The 20,246-nt window shown below is 31.3% G+C and overlaps 1 protein-coding gene and 1 long non-coding RNA gene across 6 annotated transcripts in view; one reads left to right on the top strand and one right to left on the bottom strand.

Moving 5' to 3' along the window:
• Window positions 1-20,246, bottom strand: part of MON2 (MON2 homolog, regulator of endosome-to-Golgi trafficking) — a 107,705-nt gene that overhangs the window by 80,277 nt on the left and 7,182 nt on the right. For 3 of the 5 annotated variants that reach the window (XM_011383841.2, XM_011383842.2, XM_023525260.1), the window contains exons 2-5: window positions 13,762-13,825; window positions 5,530-5,657; window positions 4,401-4,532; window positions 1,541-1,670 (exon numbers count right to left, since the gene is read on the bottom strand). In XM_011383841.2, the coding sequence (XP_011382143.1) occupies window positions 1,541-1,670; window positions 4,401-4,532; window positions 5,530-5,657; window positions 13,762-13,825 (454 nt within the window). Of the gene's footprint in view, window positions 1-1,540; window positions 1,671-4,400; window positions 4,533-5,529; window positions 5,658-8,666; window positions 8,686-13,761; window positions 13,826-20,246 lie in introns of those variants that run through there. The other 2 variants (XM_023525261.1, XM_011383843.2) reach the window with 2 other exon arrangements.
• Window positions 9,707-17,406, top strand: LOC111733268. Its single transcript, XR_002777917.1, has 2 exons — window positions 9,707-10,550; window positions 17,262-17,406. It is a non-coding gene; the product is annotated as an uncharacterized LOC111733268 (long non-coding RNA).

Here is a 20,246-nt window from a genome sequence, read left to right as displayed (position 1 = left end):
AATTTTTTTATAAATTATAGATAATATCTCGTCAAATATTTGTGAATATTTCCCCCCATTCTATAGGGTCTTTTATGATTCATAGATTTTGTGCCCCACCTAAGAAAATCTACCCCAAGGTAGATTTAGAAGTGTTCTAGAAGTTTCACAGTTTAAAAAAAAAAAAAATTCTTGAAGAAAAACATAATGGTAGTTTAAATTCTTTGCCTTATCATATTAATTATATTAAAAGTTTTTAAGGAAATAAGTGTTTGATACCACTATTACTCTTTAATTTCAACATAAAGGAAAGGTACATGTTACATAGAAGGTTTTGCACTATTCAATTTTGTATTATTTCTTTATACTTCATTTTAATCCCAAAATATTATAGTTCCAAATTAACCAACATACTAAAATAAATCCTGTATTTAGTTATAAAACTATTATCAGTTATTGTTTTGGTAGGTCAAACAGTAATCTTTTATAACATTTTAAAGAGATATATAAGAACATAATTTGATAGCTAGAAACCAAAAAGAATTATATACAACGAAAGTATATATAAAAGTAGATGAAAAATTTTCTAAAACATGTATGAGCTTAAAATAAGCCTCTTGCAATTAAGTAAAATTTTATTATGACCTAAGAACATTGAAGGAATAACTAAAAAATATAGTATACTCTCCAGAGATAGTATACACAGCTTAATCTGACAGTGTACTTTTCTACTTTATAAGTCATCCATCTTTAAAAGTATGCAAATTATATAAGAACTCTTAGTAAAAGTCTAACAAATTCCTTAAACAATAAACCATTAATTAAAGACTGGTCTTTATATCACCGTCTGTACCTTCTGTTCTTTAGAAATAGTTCATAATTTTACAATACTTTTTAAATAGTGAAATAAATAAAAGAACAGGTGTTATATTTTCCAAAGAGGGTGGGAGTAGTAAGAAATGAGAAATAGCTACCACATATGCAGCCCTTATCTAGTACAAATGTCAAAAAGACACTTTTCCAGCTACTTAAGGGACAGGTTTAAACAGAATCCCACTCTTGGGAATTTACACAAAAGCAGTAATTTGAATGGAAAAAATACATGTAGAAAGACACTCAAAACAACAATAAAATATCAAATGCAATGTAAGTGGACAATAGGAGACTAGATCATTATAGAACAGAAACCAAACATAAAGCAACCACTAAAATTAAAATTACATAAATGAAAGAATAATATGAAAAAATCATATAATGTAATGTTTGGTTAAAAATACATGTAATGTAGTATGTGGTATAAATGTGAAATTATCAACTTACTATTAAATTATGCATATCTTAGAAATAAACATGGAAGACAGAGTGACTTCTCAGTGTGATAGAATTGTGGAGGGTTTATTTTTTTAATTGCCATTATCAACATAATAATGTTGCTAAATATATTTTTCAAAGTATTTTTTTTTAGATAGCCTAAGTTCAGAAGAAAAAGGCTAAAAGTAAATAAAAATCATGGATATAAGAACCACCCAATGTCAAAAGCAAACAACTTTTATTACTTTACCTCTGTGTCGTTCATCTTCAGCAACCATCCTCTCAAAAACAACAGTAACAACTTGTCGCACTGTAGCAGCAGCTGTATTATTTGTAATATTATCTTTCGTGAAGTGCAGTCGAAAACAAAGAACAATTGCCTAAAAAACAATTTTAATTTAGTATGAAATAAGATTGAAGAACATGGCTATTATCTTTATTTTATCTGATGCAAACCAAAATTAAGTAATATATGTTTAACTGTCCAAATCACATCTACTAAAAGTCCTACCCTTTTATACAATAAAATTACAAAGATGCTTGTATTTTAAAATAATTCAAACTCTCAGTAAATGTATAGTCACATAAGATTAGCTAAGGTGATGTGTGATACAATCTGGTACTTCTAACAAGTATATAACAATGTGCTATGCTTTTATTGCCCTAGAATAACTTGCTTAGCAAATAACAAGTACCCAAAGTTTGTTATATCGCTAAATCATTGAGAGAAATACTATATATACTTGCTAAGCACATAAATAAAAGTATAATTTTTTAAAGGAGTCATTCTTTTTAAAATCAATTTTATAAAGTATAATTTATATACAATAAACTGTACCCTTTCTAAATTTTATATTTGATGAGTTCTGACAGTTACATACACCTATGAAACTACTGCCAGAGTTGAGATACAAGAAATTTCCATCACTCTGAAAGTATCCTTGTGCGCTTTTCCAGTCCATTTTCCATCTTTTCCAGTCCATTTTTTTCTTCCACCCTTGGCCCCAGGCAACCACCTATCTGCTTTTTTTCACTATAGAATCAGCTGGCATTCTACAAACAGAATCATTCAGTATGCACTCTTTTGTGTCTGGTTTCCTTCACTTGTAATACTTGTGATATTCATCCATGTTCTTTTTATCAGTAGTTTGTACTTTATTCCTGAGTAGTATTCCAAGGTATGGGTATACCACATTTTGCTTATCCATTCACCTGCTAATAGACATTTGAGTTGTTTCCAGTTTTTGGCTATATAAAGCTGCTATGAATATTCATATACAAGTCTCTGTGAGGACATATGTTTTTATTTACCTTGGGTAAATAAACACCTAGAAGTGAAAAGGCTGGATCATACGGTAAGTATAAGTTAAACTTTTAAAGAAACTGATAGTTTTCCAAAGTAGCTTTACAATTTTACATTCCTGCCAGTAGTATGGGAAAGTTCAGAACTATTCCATGTCCTCAAGAACACTTGATATGATCAGTCTTTTTAAATTTTAGCTATTCTAATGGATGTATTATGATATCTAATTGCTGTTTTAATTTGCTTTTCCCTGATACCTATTCATGTTGAGCCAATTTCCATGTATTCATTACCTATCTGAATACCTTATTTTGTAAAGTGTTTGTTGAAATCATTTGCCCATTTTTTATTGGGTTATCTTATGAATGAATTGTAAGAATTTTTTTATAAATTATAGATAATATCTCGTCAAATATTTGTGAATATTTCCCCCCATTCTATAGGGTCTTTTATGATTCATAGATTTTGTGCCCCACCTAAGAAAATCTACCCCAAGGTAGATTTAGAAGTGTTCTAGAAGTTTCACAGTTTAAAAAAAAAAAAAATTCTTGAAGAAAAACATAATGGTAGTTTAAATTCTTTGCCTTATCATATTAATTATATTAAAAGTTTTTAAGGAAATAAGTGTTTGATACCACTATTACTCTTTAATTTCAACATAAAGGAAAGGTACATGTTACATAGAAGGTTTTGCACTATTCAATTTTGTATTATTTCTTTATACTTCATTTTAATCCCAAAATATTATAGTTCCAAATTAACCAACATACTAAAATAAATCCTGTATTTAGTTATAAAACTATTATCAGTTATTGTTTTGGTAGGTCAAACAGTAATCTTTTATAACATTTTAAAGAGATATATAAGAACATAATTTGATAGCTAGAAACCAAAAAGAATTATATACAACGAAAGTATATATAAAAGTAGATGAAAAATTTTCTAAAACATGTATGAGCTTAAAATAAGCCTCTTGCAATTAAGTAAAATTTTATTATGACCTAAGAACATTGAAGGAATAACTAAAAAATATAGTATACTCTCCAGAGATAGTATACACAGCTTAATCTGACAGTGTACTTTTCTACTTTATAAGTCATCCATCTTTAAAAGTATGCAAATTATATAAGAACTCTTAGTAAAAGTCTAACAAATTCCTTAAACAATAAACCATTAATTAAAGACTGGTCTTTATATCACCGTCTGTACCTTCTGTTCTTTAGAAATAGTTCATAATTTTACAATACTTTTTAAATAGTGAAATAAATAAAAGAACAGGTGTTATATTTTCCAAAGAGGGTGGGAGTAGTAAGAAATGAGAAATAGCTACCACATATGCAGCCCTTATCTAGTACAAATGTCAAAAAGACACTTTTCCAGCTACTTAAGGGACAGGTTTAAACAATCTAGCTTATATATCATATACATGTGAAATTATTTTTAAAGGGCGATAAGGGAGAGCTATCAGAGGGAATACTCAAGGCAATTGTAGAGAACACTGATACCTCAAAAAATATTTTTCTCTTTCCTCTTCCTCTACTCTTATTTCTCTGCTACTTTTCTTTTTCTATTTCCCATTCATAACTAAGCCTGTTAATTATACCCAAAGGGCTTTGCTTTCACCCTAACCTGATTTCAACTCTAAACTGAGGAAAATAAGGTGCTGATGGTTTTTAATGTGCAGTGTCCATTATCACAGTAGGTACAGGAAAGTAGCTTTTGGTTCAAACAGTACCAGGGCTTTTCTGTTTCAGTATTCAAATACTGTCTCAAAGCACTTATGAACTTCGTCAAACAGGTTTCCTACCTTAGAGAGTGCCTCGTCATGAACTACTGTGTTGGTTGTTAAAAGAACAAGAACTGTTTGAAGTAGTTTAAGTTCTTCAAGACTGTTTTCCATTAGCTGCCAAAGCATGTTAATTATATTTCCAGCTGCAGTCTGTAAAATAATTATTTTAATTAGTCAAAAAAAATAAAATAGCATACAACTATTACTTCGCCGGAGAGAATTTCTTGATTACAATAGCAAGGCCTGTGTTTCTAGATATACAATCCAAGCACATGTCTCTCAACCAATTTGAGACAACCAATTTTCTTCTCAAAAAATTAATTTATTTAAAATATAATATACCATTTAAATATCTGCAAATAGCAAATATCTGCATACAGTGATAAAATACCTAGTCAAAATCAAAGCTCATGCCTACAATAATATGGGTATATTTCACTTGGACACTGATGAATATGGATATATGCAAATTATGAGTCTGTTACTGTTTCTTATATATTATTCCATCTACAATGTTATAGAAAAAATAAAATGAAACCTAACAACACATTTATAAACTCAGATCTGACATTGTTTAGAATGCTGTACTAAAGGCAAATGAATTTACCACTTCTATTTGAATTTACCACTTCTATATGAATTTACCACTCTATAACCTTATAGAGTATAAAGTTAAGGTTAACACCACTACGTTTGAAAGCAGGATGCAGATTCATAGTGATGAAATGTTTCTTCTTGTTTTACCATCATAAAATTAGATGTAAAAAATACACTTAAGTTAATGAACGACAAATTATCACTTCAGATAATCCAGGAAAGTCATGATTTTCCCTCCTACCTTTATAAATTTTTTGACTTATATTCTCTTCAATGATATTGAAAATTTGCTTCTCAAAATAATCATCTATATTACTGAACTATGACTATGAAAGTTATAAATTACTTGACAATACACTTCATCTTTATTCATTATTAATGTGTTTAATAAAATATTTTGTTAATCTTTTAAAATTAAGACATGTCCTTCAAGAACACTGCTATTCCTAAAACTGTTTGACATTAAATATCAAGTATGTTTCATTCTTCCCTTAAGAAACCTCCTGATCTGATTCTTAGGTGCACAGTTCATATAAAATCTTCACATTACCTCAGACACTACTTCATGTGACATGAGTCTCTGAATGGCAGCCAAACATAACTGAGTGATCTTCGGTTCCTTGGTTCCACAACCCATTAGAAAAGGCTGAACAACTTCTGAGCTGTTCTCTTTCAGTGCTTTATTTAGAACATATATAAAATAAATGATTAAATCTAATTCATAAATAGCAATACATTTTTATATAATTACAACTAGTAATGACAACTTAATAAAAATTACTTTTGGTAAAATAAACACCAAAGTAAAAATCAAGTATTAGAGTTAAAATACTTCAAATAGATACTACAGAACAGACTCTGTATCTAAACTACACCCCTAACTACAGCTTTGTTACATATTTCTCCTGACACTCCACCCTTTGGTTTTTCCCTTCTTATTTTAAACTCTTTACAGTTAACTTCTCAGAAGTTCTATTCTGCCTCAGAGAATCATACTATTTCTTCAATAGTGCAGAAGGGAAAACACAAATAAGAATTCGTATTCTAGAGAAGAAAAAGTAATTTAAAATAGTATACCCATCATCGCCACCACATTTCTGAATATTCAAAAACTCCCCATAATTTTATTATATGCCTTGAATTTACATAGCCTTAATTTCTTCTTCAAGAAATAAACTCATTAAAAACAATAACATCATTCCTCTTATTACTGAAGCATTACTTTAATTAATTGGATGCACATACTAAAATTCCAAATCCTAACTCTTCCTACCAAGTCAATTCTTTCAGAAGTTTTAGAGTGGCAATAAAAATGGAAAAGGTTAGAAATGCACAAACTGAATCATATATAATTACCAAACAAAATTAAATCAATACACACTCAACGCCTAAACAAAGATAAATAAGACAGGTTTGTCATCCTTGGGAAATCTGAATAAGTATCATGGAATTCCGAGTCAAGAACATATAAATGTATGTGTTTGGTATACACTTCCAAGGTACTACATCCATCAACTGCTTTTTGAGGTTAAGACTTGTAATAAAGACATACAAATCTGAGTTTCAACATATTTTTCAAAAGAAACTGTAAGAAAGTCATCCAGAATCACCATTGAAAGTAAGTATAAAACCAATAATAACATTAATTTTATCATTTAAACCTCTAGCTCTCTGTTCCCAAAGCTCTCTTTATGGTATGGTAAATAAAGACTACAATTTCCTACAGCATGCTTTGCAAAGTCCCTCAGTATGCCAGCATAAATGAGTGAATTAGCACAGCTAAGAGACATATATGAGACAAGAGATAAATATGACTGGAAAGAAGAGTTTCCAAAAGGGGTCCCTTGCCTTATTTCCTTCTTTCTTATGTATAAAGGATTTGACTTAAACCCAGAGATATAAATTTTCCATAACAATGTTTCGAAACAATTACATGAATCATTAAAAGATAATAAGAAAGCTCAAAAAATACTATTCTGAAGCAGTAAATATCCTGCCATATTTGATCATGCTAGAATGAGGCTACTCTCAACTCTGCTGAACATTTCTAATTATTAAATGTTGTTTAGGTAAATAAAAGTTTTCAATAGTAACAAGTTGCATTTGTAATTTTTATGTTAATATGCATTTCTCATTTTGAGTATCACAATAATCATACAGAGTTTATAGGGCATGATTTAGCCCAAGTGACAAGTAAATAGGTGGTACAATCGGAATTTGAAAATATGTCTTCTAACTTCTGGTTCACTATTCTTCTCATGTTATGTTGCCACTTTTTAAAATAAACAGCACTAAATTCAAATAGAAGTAAAAAGAGTTAAAAGTATTTAAGATGAACCAATGATCTGCACTTTAAAGTCTGCCTGAAGTCTTCAGATATATGAAGAAAAAGGATCCTATCCTCATAGAAGGAAAAACAATGTACTTTCATAGTCTCTGATGACAGTGATTTTAAGACACAGCTGTAATATCACACAGAAAGAAAATCAATGCCAATTAAACTATGATAAAATACTCACTAATCATTCAGAATTTTTCTTCACAATTTCATCAAGGCCATCAAGAGCTTTGGGGATACTTCATTTTATTGAAAGAGTACTTCACCACTGGTTCTGAGATCTTTTAAATCAATTATACCCACACTGCATGTTTTGATCCTGGTGCTTTTCTAATCTTATCATTAGACATTAATGGAAAGTTTTTGCACAACTAACGTGACATTTTAAAGAGCAATTAAACATGTGATATCAACAACACTCATAACTCAACCGAACAAATATGAACTTGTTCATATGCACTGAAAAAGACACCACAACACTACCTAGCCCACAGTGATTCTAAGATGCCATCAATTATAAGATGTATACCAATTTGGAGAATATTAAAATGTGAAAAAACTGTGCATCTTATAAAGAATAAGGTGAGTTATAGTGAAGTGTTATATACATGTCAGTCAGTTATCCAGGTCTATCAAACTGAAATAAAGTAGTAATGAAAATAACTTTTAAAAATCTCATTTTAATGTAACTCAAAGGAATCAAACATCTATCTCTTTTCTTCTCACTTTTTTCCTCCCAGTTTATATGACAATATAGTGATCAAAAATGAAGTTTCTGTTATCCAGAATAGATGGTCATCAAAAAAATAAATATAACCTATTGATCTATTCTGTCTTTTGAAGCATAATGTGAAAAACAAAAACATATCCACCCTATCCAGATCACAATATAGTAAGATAAAAATCTGTTTTCTTCTTTTAAAAGTGATAGTTGTCCTAGGGAGAACTTTATCATGCTCTTCTAGTTTGGACAGCTTCTCTCCTTTTATGTACAGTAATTTTAATGACATGCTATTTAAGCATAAGTTTATATAAAAAACTCTGGGTTTAGATTCTAGAAATCACACTGAAGAAAAGGCTGTATAAAAATATCTTGATTTAACCACTTTTTTTTTTATCATTCCAGGAAAAGAAGAAGAAAAGGTCAATTCTCCTTAATCGAAATCTGTTACTTCAATTTCCATTAAAATATAAAGATAGTTTTGGGGGAAAAAAAAAAGTAAAATTTTATTTTCTACCTAAATCCCTTAATAAGCATAACTCCTTTAATAGAAAACACTGTGTGTTGTTAAATATATTTTATTTCCAAATTTTATAACTGTGAGATCAGATGAAGCACTTTCACACACCTGAAAGAGGTCCAGCAGGTCCCCATATCCTAGGGGTTTCCTTGCTCTGAGCAGTTTCACTGCATAATTGCAGTTTTTACCCTGGAAAAAAAGAATTAAACTAGGATACCCCACTATGAATCACATTAATAGGGGTTAATAAAAGTTTTATTACAATAAATTTTAATGGTCACTAAATAACAAATTATAATTCTTGTGAAAGTAATAAAATGTGATACAGACACAACTGCTATCCTCAAAACCCTTAAAATCTTATGGGAAAGACTGATATTCCTAAAATTTTTAAAAATTTCAATGGCTCAAAAAGTCTGACAATGTTTTAAATGATTCAAGAATTGAATAACAAAAGTACAGGCAGTATCATATAAAAAGCAGATTATTAGAAAAGGATTATTCAACAAATTAAGCTGGTAAAAACTAGAAGAAAGTAAATGACTATGAACTACATAGAAGAAGAAGAGTTTCCTAAGTGGAGTACATAAAAATCAGAAAATTTAAATTAGTAAAAATAAAAGCATCTAGATAAAAAATTAAAAAGTAAATGACTTGCAGAAAATATGATATACATATATTGGGAAATTAATATTTTTGCTATATAAAGCTCAAACAATTTGATAAGATACATAAAAAGAAATGTAAAATAAAAAAAGAAGTTAATTTATTCAGAGAAAAATGTTCAACATTAAAAAGATATGTCAATTAAATGAGAAGTCATTTGCCTATTCAATTACCAAAAAGATTTTTTAAAATAATAATCTGGTCAGGATGTCATAAAAATATACTCACATATTGTTGGTAAAGGCATAAAGTTTTATCTTTTCAGAAAGCAGCGTGATGACAAATTCTAAGAACATGATTATACCCTTTAATAATTTTGTTGCTAGAAATTTATCTTAAAAAAAAACCTCTAAACACTGAAACATGCCTAACATAAAAGAATGGTTAAATAAACTACAATCACTTGCTAAAATATTATGGAGCAATTTAAAGAATTAAAAAAAGATGGCATCAAAGAAAAGTATTTATGATATAATAGAAGGTAGGATACAAATTAAAACTTAAAAAAGTAAAAAAGAAACTCAAGGAAAATAAATAAATAAATAAACATTATACAGTAGAGAAACTACATAATTTCTCTGGCTTGCTGGGTGGGTCAACTTGTGCTCATGGCCTTAGTTACAGCCCCCTGTGTCTTCTAGCCAGGATTATAGGAAAAGCCTATCAACAGATCTCTGCCTTACTGATGGCACAATGAAATGTATCTTCTGAATTGCTGTCAGAGTAATTCACATAAAAATATTAATATGTGTCATTTCCCTGATTCAAACTCTTTCCATCAAGCTGCTGAGGATGTCACACAATGGCAATACTTGAATAGTGTATCCAAATAGATCAAGCTGTTTTATACTTCATGTATTTAAGTAATCTCCTTTACTTTCCTCTTCACCTTATGTGCCTGGCTAACTCCTCTTAAAACTTCAAGACTCACCTTCAATTTCCCAGGATGGGTTAGGTTCCAATAACAAGCCTGTCTATACTTCCCTTTTGGCATTTACTACATAATATTAAAATTCTCTGTTTAGGGTCTATCTCCTCTGTTATCTGGCTGATGTGAACTAAGTAAAACAAAATTCACGTACTCAAAAAATCACGACATGTAAAATTAAAGAGAGGTAGACAAACATACTAGAGGCAGTACTGAGAGACTTATTTGCATTTTTGAAGTGACTCACTTCATAGCAGCCTACATTTAACCAGGACTTACTACTTCACATGTAATGTACTAACTCTTAGCACCATAAGGAAGAAAAAGATATTGATCCTGACCTCAGAGAGTATGTCATCTGGAAAGGAAAATTTCTGGCAAAGGATTTCAAAATGCAGGTAAGCTAAACAGCATGAATGGCACAAATATACTGTCAAGTATATTTCTTACATTTCCGTGTAGATTGTAGGTGAATTATATTAACCATCTTTGTATATCCCCAGTGATTCTTACATAATTATTTCTTTATTAAGAATATGTTGTATGAGATATTCTAAAGATGTTTATAAAATATCACAAGTACATGTATTGATAAGATAGAATATACTGATGAAAATCAGCAGATAATTTACCTTTTAATGCCGGGCAAAAAAATCCAAAGTATATTCAAATTACTTAGAGACCTTTTAATAATAAGACCATGTAGAAATGAAAAAGGTGAGGGAAACTGTGTGAGAAAAGAATGCAAATCACACATAATGATTATCTCTGCAAAAATTCTATATGTATATTGACAGTAGCTAAAAGCAGCCATAGGTAGATGTAATCTTTAGAGTTCTGAACAGGGGTTAAAGATATGACAACTTCATTGACTTCCTTGTTTAAAATATTTATTCTAAAAACAGATTATCTGTTTATGTAATTTTTGTGTAACACGAACCTTCTTAATTTCAAATATGTTATAAGCTGAGATAATAAAAGCAATTTGTAATATATGGTAGTCGAATGTAAGATTAAGGCATCTGGCCTTATAAATGAAAAACTTGATGATGTTCTCTCTCATTCACAGAGTTTTATCTTTAAAGAAAAAAGAAATTTGAGATAATGATCTGTATATTTGAATCAATGCTGACATTACCTGGCATAGCATTCCCACTTATGTCAGCATTCATGACGGCAGTGAAAACAAAGAAAAATAAACATTAAAGGAGGATGCTTAAAAGAAGGGGAGATGTAAAGCAAAGACTTATTCTGCAATGTAGTCACCTTTCACTTGGAAATAAATCTAAGAAAACTAAAGTTGGCTAGAAATTTATGCTGAGTATCATTGTTCAAATTGATACTAATTAAGGGTTCTGATTTTTATAGCAACCCTTTATATTTTCTGAATATTCAGGGTACTGAGGATTCAATATCTTACTTGAGACTCAATTGTATATATTTAACTTCCATTATAGCACAAAAATAGTAACCTACAGTTTCTAGCACTATAGAGAAGTAAACATTTCTCAAAAACCCAAAAATTCAACTAAAACTTTTTCTCAGTATTAACTGAACTATGAATTGTACTTTGAATTAGTTTAGAAACTATATGTATTGATGAATTTAAAGTCTCCCTGTTCTTAAGAGCCTTTGATTTTCAAAATAACAGTGGTCTAAAATCTATATGTTTTGAGATACCAATTGCTATAAATACTTGGTAAAAAAAAAAAATACCAGAAAATATTTTAAATGCTAATATAGCTCTCAAGTACATAGCTCTGGATATTATGGATATTAAAGCATGAACAATTAATTCTATGTGCATAAAGATTTGTTCTACCTTGATCTCAATAAATCTAACTGATTAAAATGAAATTAATAGCTCATCTATATTAAACTCATACTGAGACAAAATTTCTCTTACTCATCTTTAAGATTAACTAATTAGACATTTTACTTGGTATACAACTCTATAAAAGACAGTGATCCTCTGAAGAAATCAGTCTTTTTAAAATATCTTCCACCAACTACAGACTCAATGTAAACTCCTATTACCGGAGAATAATTAAAAACTTACCATGATATCAGCAATTATAGTAACAAAAGTAAATATTTGTAATGATATTCTAAAATGATTGGCCAATGATGTCTCCAACTTAAAAATATCCAGGTCATAATTTATCTTTAAACATTAATTTCCTCACAGTAACTAATCCACCCCACATGCATCTCCCAAAACCCACTTGCCCACCCTCCCAATTCAACCATACATACCTTTGCCTTTACCAGTAACATCACTTTCACTATACCCCTTCTCAACATGCACACAGAGCATTATTCAATGATGTGAAAAATATTATAAAACTATTTGGTGTTTTGACAGAATGTTCAAAATCACAGAAGAAGCTGCGAAAAACAGATGTAACTTAGGAGAGCTAACCCTAAGGGCAAATTTCCAGCAAAGCTGACAAGCCTAAGTGAAATCCATTCTCCCCTCCCCCATTAATCTTCTCCCCCAAGTCTTAATTTCATTTTGTAATACTCTTGAAATTCCACCAATTAGGGATTTATTGGTATCTTTTTTGAAAAAATGCAAAGAGATTTATGAGAGTTAAATTCTTTGCTAGTATTTGGACTTTATGTAAATTACTTTATGTGAATTTATATAAAATAGAGATGCTTTGGTCCTATAACTAGCTGAGACTAATAGCACTGTTAGAAATGAAAATGCACATTTAAGGATCAGTAAAGTAAGCATGGTGAAGTATAAACGCTTGGGAGGGAGAGGCTGGTGTAGAAACCTCAAAATACACCAGAGCAGGAAGAACATGAGCTCTATAACAGCTCTAGATTTGAATGTAGTTTTACCACTTATCATGTGACATCAGGCAAGCAACTTCATCTCTTTGCATCTCAAATTGCTCTACTATAAGAATCTTTTCCCACAGGTTGTCTTGTGAAAGACAGAGTTGCACAAATGCCTGACATGTGTAACAATTTCTCAAAAAATGCCAGTTTCCTTCTTTTCCATGTTCATTATTGAGGCAAGAACACAAAGGCACTAAAGAAAAGTAGACTGATCATCAAAACGATGCCAAAGAGAAACTCTTGAAAATTCCTCCTTGAAAATCAGGTTCAATAAAGAGAATGTAAGGAAACATTTGTTTTCTCCACCCCACTCTCATTCTTTGTTCATGACCATATTGTCTTAGTTCCAGGACTCAAAAACTCATGTAGTAACACTAAATTTATAACACTACATTATAACTTGCTCATATTAAAGATAAAATAAATCTTGGAAGGTGGACTGAGAACTGTTCTTCCATTCAATTCAATACAACAAATATTAACTAAATGCCTTTTATGGGTTAGGTGTGTCTTACATGATTGACAAAAGGTGAAGACTGCAGAAATGAGTAAGAAAAATTCTTGCCTTTTAGAAGTTAGTAGTTTTACACTTTTTGATTTCAGAAAATGTTATAGCATTCATCTCTGGGGAACCCAGTTTATCAGTTAGGGACTTTATGCTACCAAAAAATGACTTTTTTTGTTTTGTTTTTTTAAGATCCTACTTCTACTATTAGTCAAATTTTCATTAATTGTTGAATTTTTAATGCAAAAAATTACCTGCCAAAATTTCGGTGTTTCGTGCAGCTATTGTTTTAACTTTTATTATTCCTGATTCAGCAGCCTGCAAGAATAAAAATAATTAGAACACAAAACTTACTATCAACATGAATTATCTAGGGAAAAGAAATCATATATGATAAATAAAATCTCAAGCACATAGTCACTATTATCTTTTTTATTTTCAAAACTTCAGCTACTAAAGCCTAGTAGGGACATAGACAATAAATGTAATAAAATATGACATATTTAATTATTCATATATAAACTCTAAACTTTAGTATGTTGCCTTTCTCTGCTTTAAGGTGCTTCTGGAATATCCTAATCCCTCACAAATTTAAATATTCAGAAAAGAAATATTAATAAACAAAAACAAAGCCTAATGAAAAAATTTAGGTTTCTCTTTCCCATTTCACACTTCCCTCCCTGCCACCAAAAAAAAAAAAAAAAAAGTTGCAAAACTGCAAAATCAAGTGTAACTTAGATTAGAAGAGAATGGGTAATCAAGCATTTGTTTTTATTTTTAGGTTACATTTTTTTAAACACACATACAGTTTCATAAGGTGTCTAAAACACTTCATCATAAGTATGTTTGTTTAGCTGGCAGTACTTAGAAGTCATAGAGCATTTTATACAATGGCACAGAACTGCTGTCCAATACAGTAGCTACTGACTACATGTGGCTATTAAGCACTTTGTATGTGACTAATCTGAACTGAGCATTGCTCTAAGTTTAAAATATATACTAGATTCTGAAGACAGTATGAAAAAAATGTAAACTACCCTTAAATATTTATATTGAAGAAATGTTGAAGCGATAATATTTTGAACACACTGGGTTAAATAACATACATTATTAAAATTAAATGTTTCTATTTACTTTTTTAATGCAATTTAAAATTACATATATGAATGACATTTGTGGCTCACATTATATTTCTATTGGACAATGTTACTATATAACATTGATAACTTCCATCGTAACTACCAAGAAACAAGCCTATTTTATATTTATACTGGCATCCACACCTCCAAAAATAACACATAAGTACTTAAAAGTTATATAACCAAGTTTCCCTATTAATTTGCTTGCTATTTGTTCATTTATTTTGTTATCTCTTACTGTTTGCTAAGGGACAAGTGGTAGTAGGCTCTAAATGTTTAAAAATCATTGTGGAAGAACTCAGTGTCTTATGGGTTCTTAGTTTGCGGACTAGGAATTAACGAATAAAATAAATAACACATTGTTGGCTATACTATGTGTAGTGCACCTTTATCATCTGGTTGGCTTCCAACCATGTGAAACCCTTGCTTGTGTTTGGAGAATTCCCAACTTCATGAGTTCTGTTGCAAGATACAGCCTATGCTTCCACTACTAAAAACTGAAAATGCCAGATATGTACTTGCTTTTCCACATATCCTGGCAGCCTACACTTATCCAAATAGACATACCTACTAGGGATTTTGAATATGAAGGCTAGTGACAGAAAAGCAGAGACAAGAGAGAATTCTTTTTGACCATGGACGGCCATAGAAGGGGCAACATATAATTTTCAAGGGCAGTAACAGCAACAGAACCAGTGGTGGCATGAAGTGGCCAGCACAGCCAGTAGTGAGATCTGATGCATCCAGTCACTGTTCAGCAGACAGCAGTAATGGTCTCACTGCCATGAGCTGTGCTGTGGTTCTACCTCTTTAGTCTCCTTTTGTTCCTGTACTTTTTCTAAGGTTGGCTCCATTCAGCTTTCTACAAATTGTGTGAGCCACTTAATATTCTACCAGTAAAACTTTATTTCTGCTTAAAACAGCCAGAGTCAGCTTTCACTACTCACATCTAAGAAGCTTAATGGATACATTTAGAACTTAGTAACTTTAAGAAATGAAAAAGTCCCAAATTAAATGAGCATGGCTACTAGTATTTAAACATTGTCAAGATAAAAGGACTATTAAAAAAAAATAAAAACAAAGGGACTACTTCAGAAAGAGTATTGATTTTCTGATTACTGGGGGCAATGCATATTAGAAAGACTAGAAGCTTAAAAAAAAAATCCTTGTGCCCAGGTGGTAACCCATTCCAATTAAATCAGAATGACTGCCAGAAGAAGCCAGACATCGATATTTTTTAAAAATCTTCAGGTGATTCCAAAACGCAGCAATATTTAGGATATTATTACAATAATATAAGCAAAAGATGATGGTAGATAGCCCCAAGGCGACACTAACTGAGATAGTAAGAAGTGGTCATATTCTGGATATACCTTAAAGATGTATAGACCACCACATATTTATTACTGTAAAAATTAAAAAACACTGAAATTATTATGCATACTTTGTTATACTCACATATCCCATCTCAAACCTCTTCGGTAAACTTCTTACTGAGCCAGCTGAAATTAATCTGTGGCCACTGAGATTTCTGCCACCATCATTTTCAAACATTTAAATTCTCCCCCTCCTCACTATTGCTCTGTGTATCCTGCATTTGCTCAAATACTTAATTCTGCTTCAGTCAAGAGAAGTTGATCAAACTGAACCACCATAAATACCAATGTAATCTGTCCTGACTTTCTGAATTCTAGTCAGTCTGACATTTGCAAATCCTAACAGTTTCCAAAATCAGTCCTGTAGCATGCTACATATCAGTAAAGGATGTCAAATTTGCCAAGACACTATTTTGATTTCCTAAGATAAATAAGAGTGGACTCATGTATGTCTAAGTAAGTATAAATAAATCAAGTTGTACATAAGTTTAAAATATGTTTAACAAATATTTTTATACACACAAATAAGGAAAAGGATAAATGAGTGTTGTTTTTTTAAGTAGTTCCAAAGTGGTGTTTTAAAAGATATGTAACTGATATTTTCATTCCTAAACTCAGGAAATCACCAAAAGACTATCTTTTGCCTTAGGTATAATTAGACCTATCTCATAGCTCTTCATTTTTTACATTCAAGTTTTGACTGTCAACTCTGAAATTGTAACATCTTGTTCTCATAGGCATTCTGGGTTGCTGAAGTTTCACTATCAACGTTGACAACACCTGGATTATCAGGATCCCCTAATGACTGCAGTCTTACTTCATACCTAGGCCTAGTCTACATCTTCAAGAGTATCCTGTATAAATGAAGTGTTCAGACTCATATTTCCTTCTATTTGTCAAGGATTGTCTATATGAAAAAGAGTCTTTAACTTGCTTTATAAGTATCCCCTACTCTGATCAGATACTTTGTATATACATAGGGGAACTATGCATAGTAAACAGTTATTTTTTCTGAATTGGCCCTCATAGATAAAAAAAAAAGTGCCAGATCTGTGGACCTGGATAGAAATGATGTAGGTTAAGGGGGCTAGCCTAAAATCTCTATTCCTGAGGGCAATCTGTGAGTTGGGAAAGAAAGCCAAAAGTCTTAAACACACTGAAGCATTTAATACTTACCGTTAAAATTAATCTCTTGAGAATTATTTTTTCTTTCTCCATATTTTTTTCTTACCCAAATAGACACATCCACCAGGGATTTTGAATATGGACGCTAGTGGCACAGAAAAGCAAGAGACGGGAAGAATGCTGATTCCTCTTTCAGACCATCTAGAATAACTCTGGCATCACTTCTCACTCAATAAAATCTTCCTGGGCAATCTTATAATTCTATGGTTTCGATTACTTTCTAAATGCTGAAGACTCCTAAATTATATTTCTTTTCCTAACCTGTCTAATGAACTACAGGACTTTTTAACCCAGATGTTTAAAAAACACCTTAAGTTCAAGATATTCAAATCAGATGCCGTCATCTCCACATACGAGCACCCTGACTCCTACCTCAGTCCCATAAAAAAATTGTTTCTTCATCCAATAATCTCTATTTTTCTGAGCAGCAACCTCATCCATCCAGTCACTGACTAGACATCTGAGGATTCTCCCACATCCCACAAATATAAATCAGCCACAAAGGCTATGTAGTGAACATACCTTGTACTCTTTCTTCTCGAATCCCACTTCTACACCTTCAAACTTCTCATTATCAACCTAAACCACGAGATTTCTCTATTTACAATCTTATCCTCCATCCATCCACTATCTCAACTTGTCAGTGGTTCCCCGGCACCAACCTCTATAGTGTTTCTCAAAATTGAGTAGTATAAGGCTATCTTTAAAAAAAAAAAAAAAAATCTCATGGACCTATCCAATCACTGACAAATTTAACTATGAATAAAATTAAAAATAGTCATTTTACAGCTCTTAAATTATAAAGCCAAAAAATTCACAAATCAAATACAAACCCAAATTAGCACTAATTTCATGTGAAAAATAATGCTGTACTTAAATTAAACCACTGCTAACAACAAAAGATTGCTGTAGACTTATTGTGCAGGTTCTTCTAATTTTGGCACTCTTATAGAGACCATAAGCAGAAACCATTTCTTCCACCATTTTTTTCCATGGCAACTATTGAAAAGCCTTTCCATATTGCGGGCACTCTATGGTTTGTACTTTATCTCATTCATCTTATTACATATCTGTTTCTCTATTCTAGCTGTAAGCCCCGTTAGCATAAGAAATATATTTCATTCATCTCTCCATATTACTAATGCCTATCACAGTGCCCAGCATACAGTAGCCACATAATAAATGTTTCTAAGCAAACACAGAAGGAGAGACTTTACTAACTGAAAAACCTAGAGGAAATTTGATCGAGATTCACAATGCCATAGGGGCTGCCATTCTCTTGGTTCTCTCCTGTTCCATAAGTAGGTTCATTCTCAGGCTGCTTTCAGTCTTGGCAATAAAAATAGCTGCAGCCATTCTATACCTCACAATTTTATATGACACTATCTAGAAAGAGAGGAAGGGCCTCTTTCAGTAGCTCTTGAGGAAGAAAGAAACTTTCCTTTTCCAGGAGCACTCACTAGCATTATGTGACTAGAGCAGAAATGAAGCTAAAAGTAGTGAGGGTTTAAACTAGATTAAACTAATTGAGATATCCTGGAGCAAGTAACGATACTAAAGGACCTAGATCTAAAGGGCTGAAAATAAAGGAAAAGTACAGCCTACAACTGAAGGGACCAAGAGGGAATGGATACCAGGAAGGGAATTAACAAATGTCCACTACTAGAACTACGTACAAATTTATATTTTAAAAAACTGAACGCTGCTTCTCTTCACCAAAGTGCCTATGTTGTTTTTTCAAAAACATATTCTTCACAACATCTCTGAGTGCAAAGCCTCGAAATTAGAACAAATTTACCAAAGGATCAAATTAATTATTCATAGGACATAGCATGAAACAAGAGCTAAAGAAGAAATGTAAAATTCAAGTTCATGGCAACTTAGAAAAATGTGACACCAGGGAGGTATGAAGCTTCCTGAAGACTTATGATTTTAAATGGCAGGTAAAATCAAAAGACCTAAAGTCAAGTCCACACTTGGGAATACGTAATAGATCTAGAACACTCCCTAGAAGACAATATGCTCATAAAACAATTACTGTATTTAAACCAATAAGAATTTCTACTGTAAAGTTGTAATTAGACTATAATCCCAAAATTTTGAAAAATATATACCTATTCTGGACTAAAAAACAAAAACAAACCTATGGCTTATATGAAACAAAAAACTTTTCTTATATCAAATGAAAGACTGAAATCCATATTACATGTGGAAAGCTATATATATGGCATGCCTATATATACACACAATATTTCTTCTTTCCTTTTTTTAAAAATTTTATCTCCAAAAAGTATCTACTTAACACCTCCTAAACTTATCAAATGCTTTGCACTATGGTGGATAGGAGGATAAACAAGATGCAATACTGACCCTTAAGAAGCTATTTAGAAAAGAAAAAAATGCTAACATAGTTATAAAGGAGGTAAAATATAAAAGTTATAAGGAAATGCCTTATAAAATAAGGTTAAATGAAAGTTAAGAAAGCATACTAGCTTGAAAATCCTGGGCAGGAACTACAACTGTTTTTGCTCTAGCAACTAGCTAGTAGTTCATGGCACACAGTAGGGATTCAAAAATTACTTCATGAACAAATACAATGAGGAAAGAAATTAGAAAATTATCTGTAAAACTGGTTCATTCATGCAACAAAATGGATGAGCAACTATTTAAAGTGGGATTAAACAAAAGGTAAGATTTTAATTTTAAAAAGATGTGAACAGGTGATTCCAGGCCAGCCAAAAGAACCTTCAAAGCCAGTGCATGAAAGAGAGAAGCAGTATGGCATACCTGGAGAATAAACAGTAGGCAATAAGGTTTGGCTGAAATATAAAACCATATGAGGAAAAGCTGATGGTGATGAAGCTAGAAAGGATGGCTGGGAAGATCAAGAGGGTCTTAAATGCTATGTTGAGGAGTTATGTAAGTACAGAGTAACCACTGAGAGTTTCCTAGCTGTTTAAAAGTACATTAATCTAGTGGTAATAGATAGAATGGTTTGTTTTTTGGGCTATTAATGCATATCAAAGGCCAGGCATAAGA

This window comes from Pteropus vampyrus, unplaced genomic scaffold (genome assembly GCF_000151845.1).
Source record: "Pteropus vampyrus isolate Shadow unplaced genomic scaffold, Pvam_2.0 Scaffold545, whole genome shotgun sequence".
In the NCBI taxonomy this organism is placed as follows: Eukaryota; Metazoa; Chordata; class Mammalia; order Chiroptera; family Pteropodidae; genus Pteropus; species Pteropus vampyrus.
This window is presented reverse-complemented; position numbering and strand designations above follow the sequence as displayed.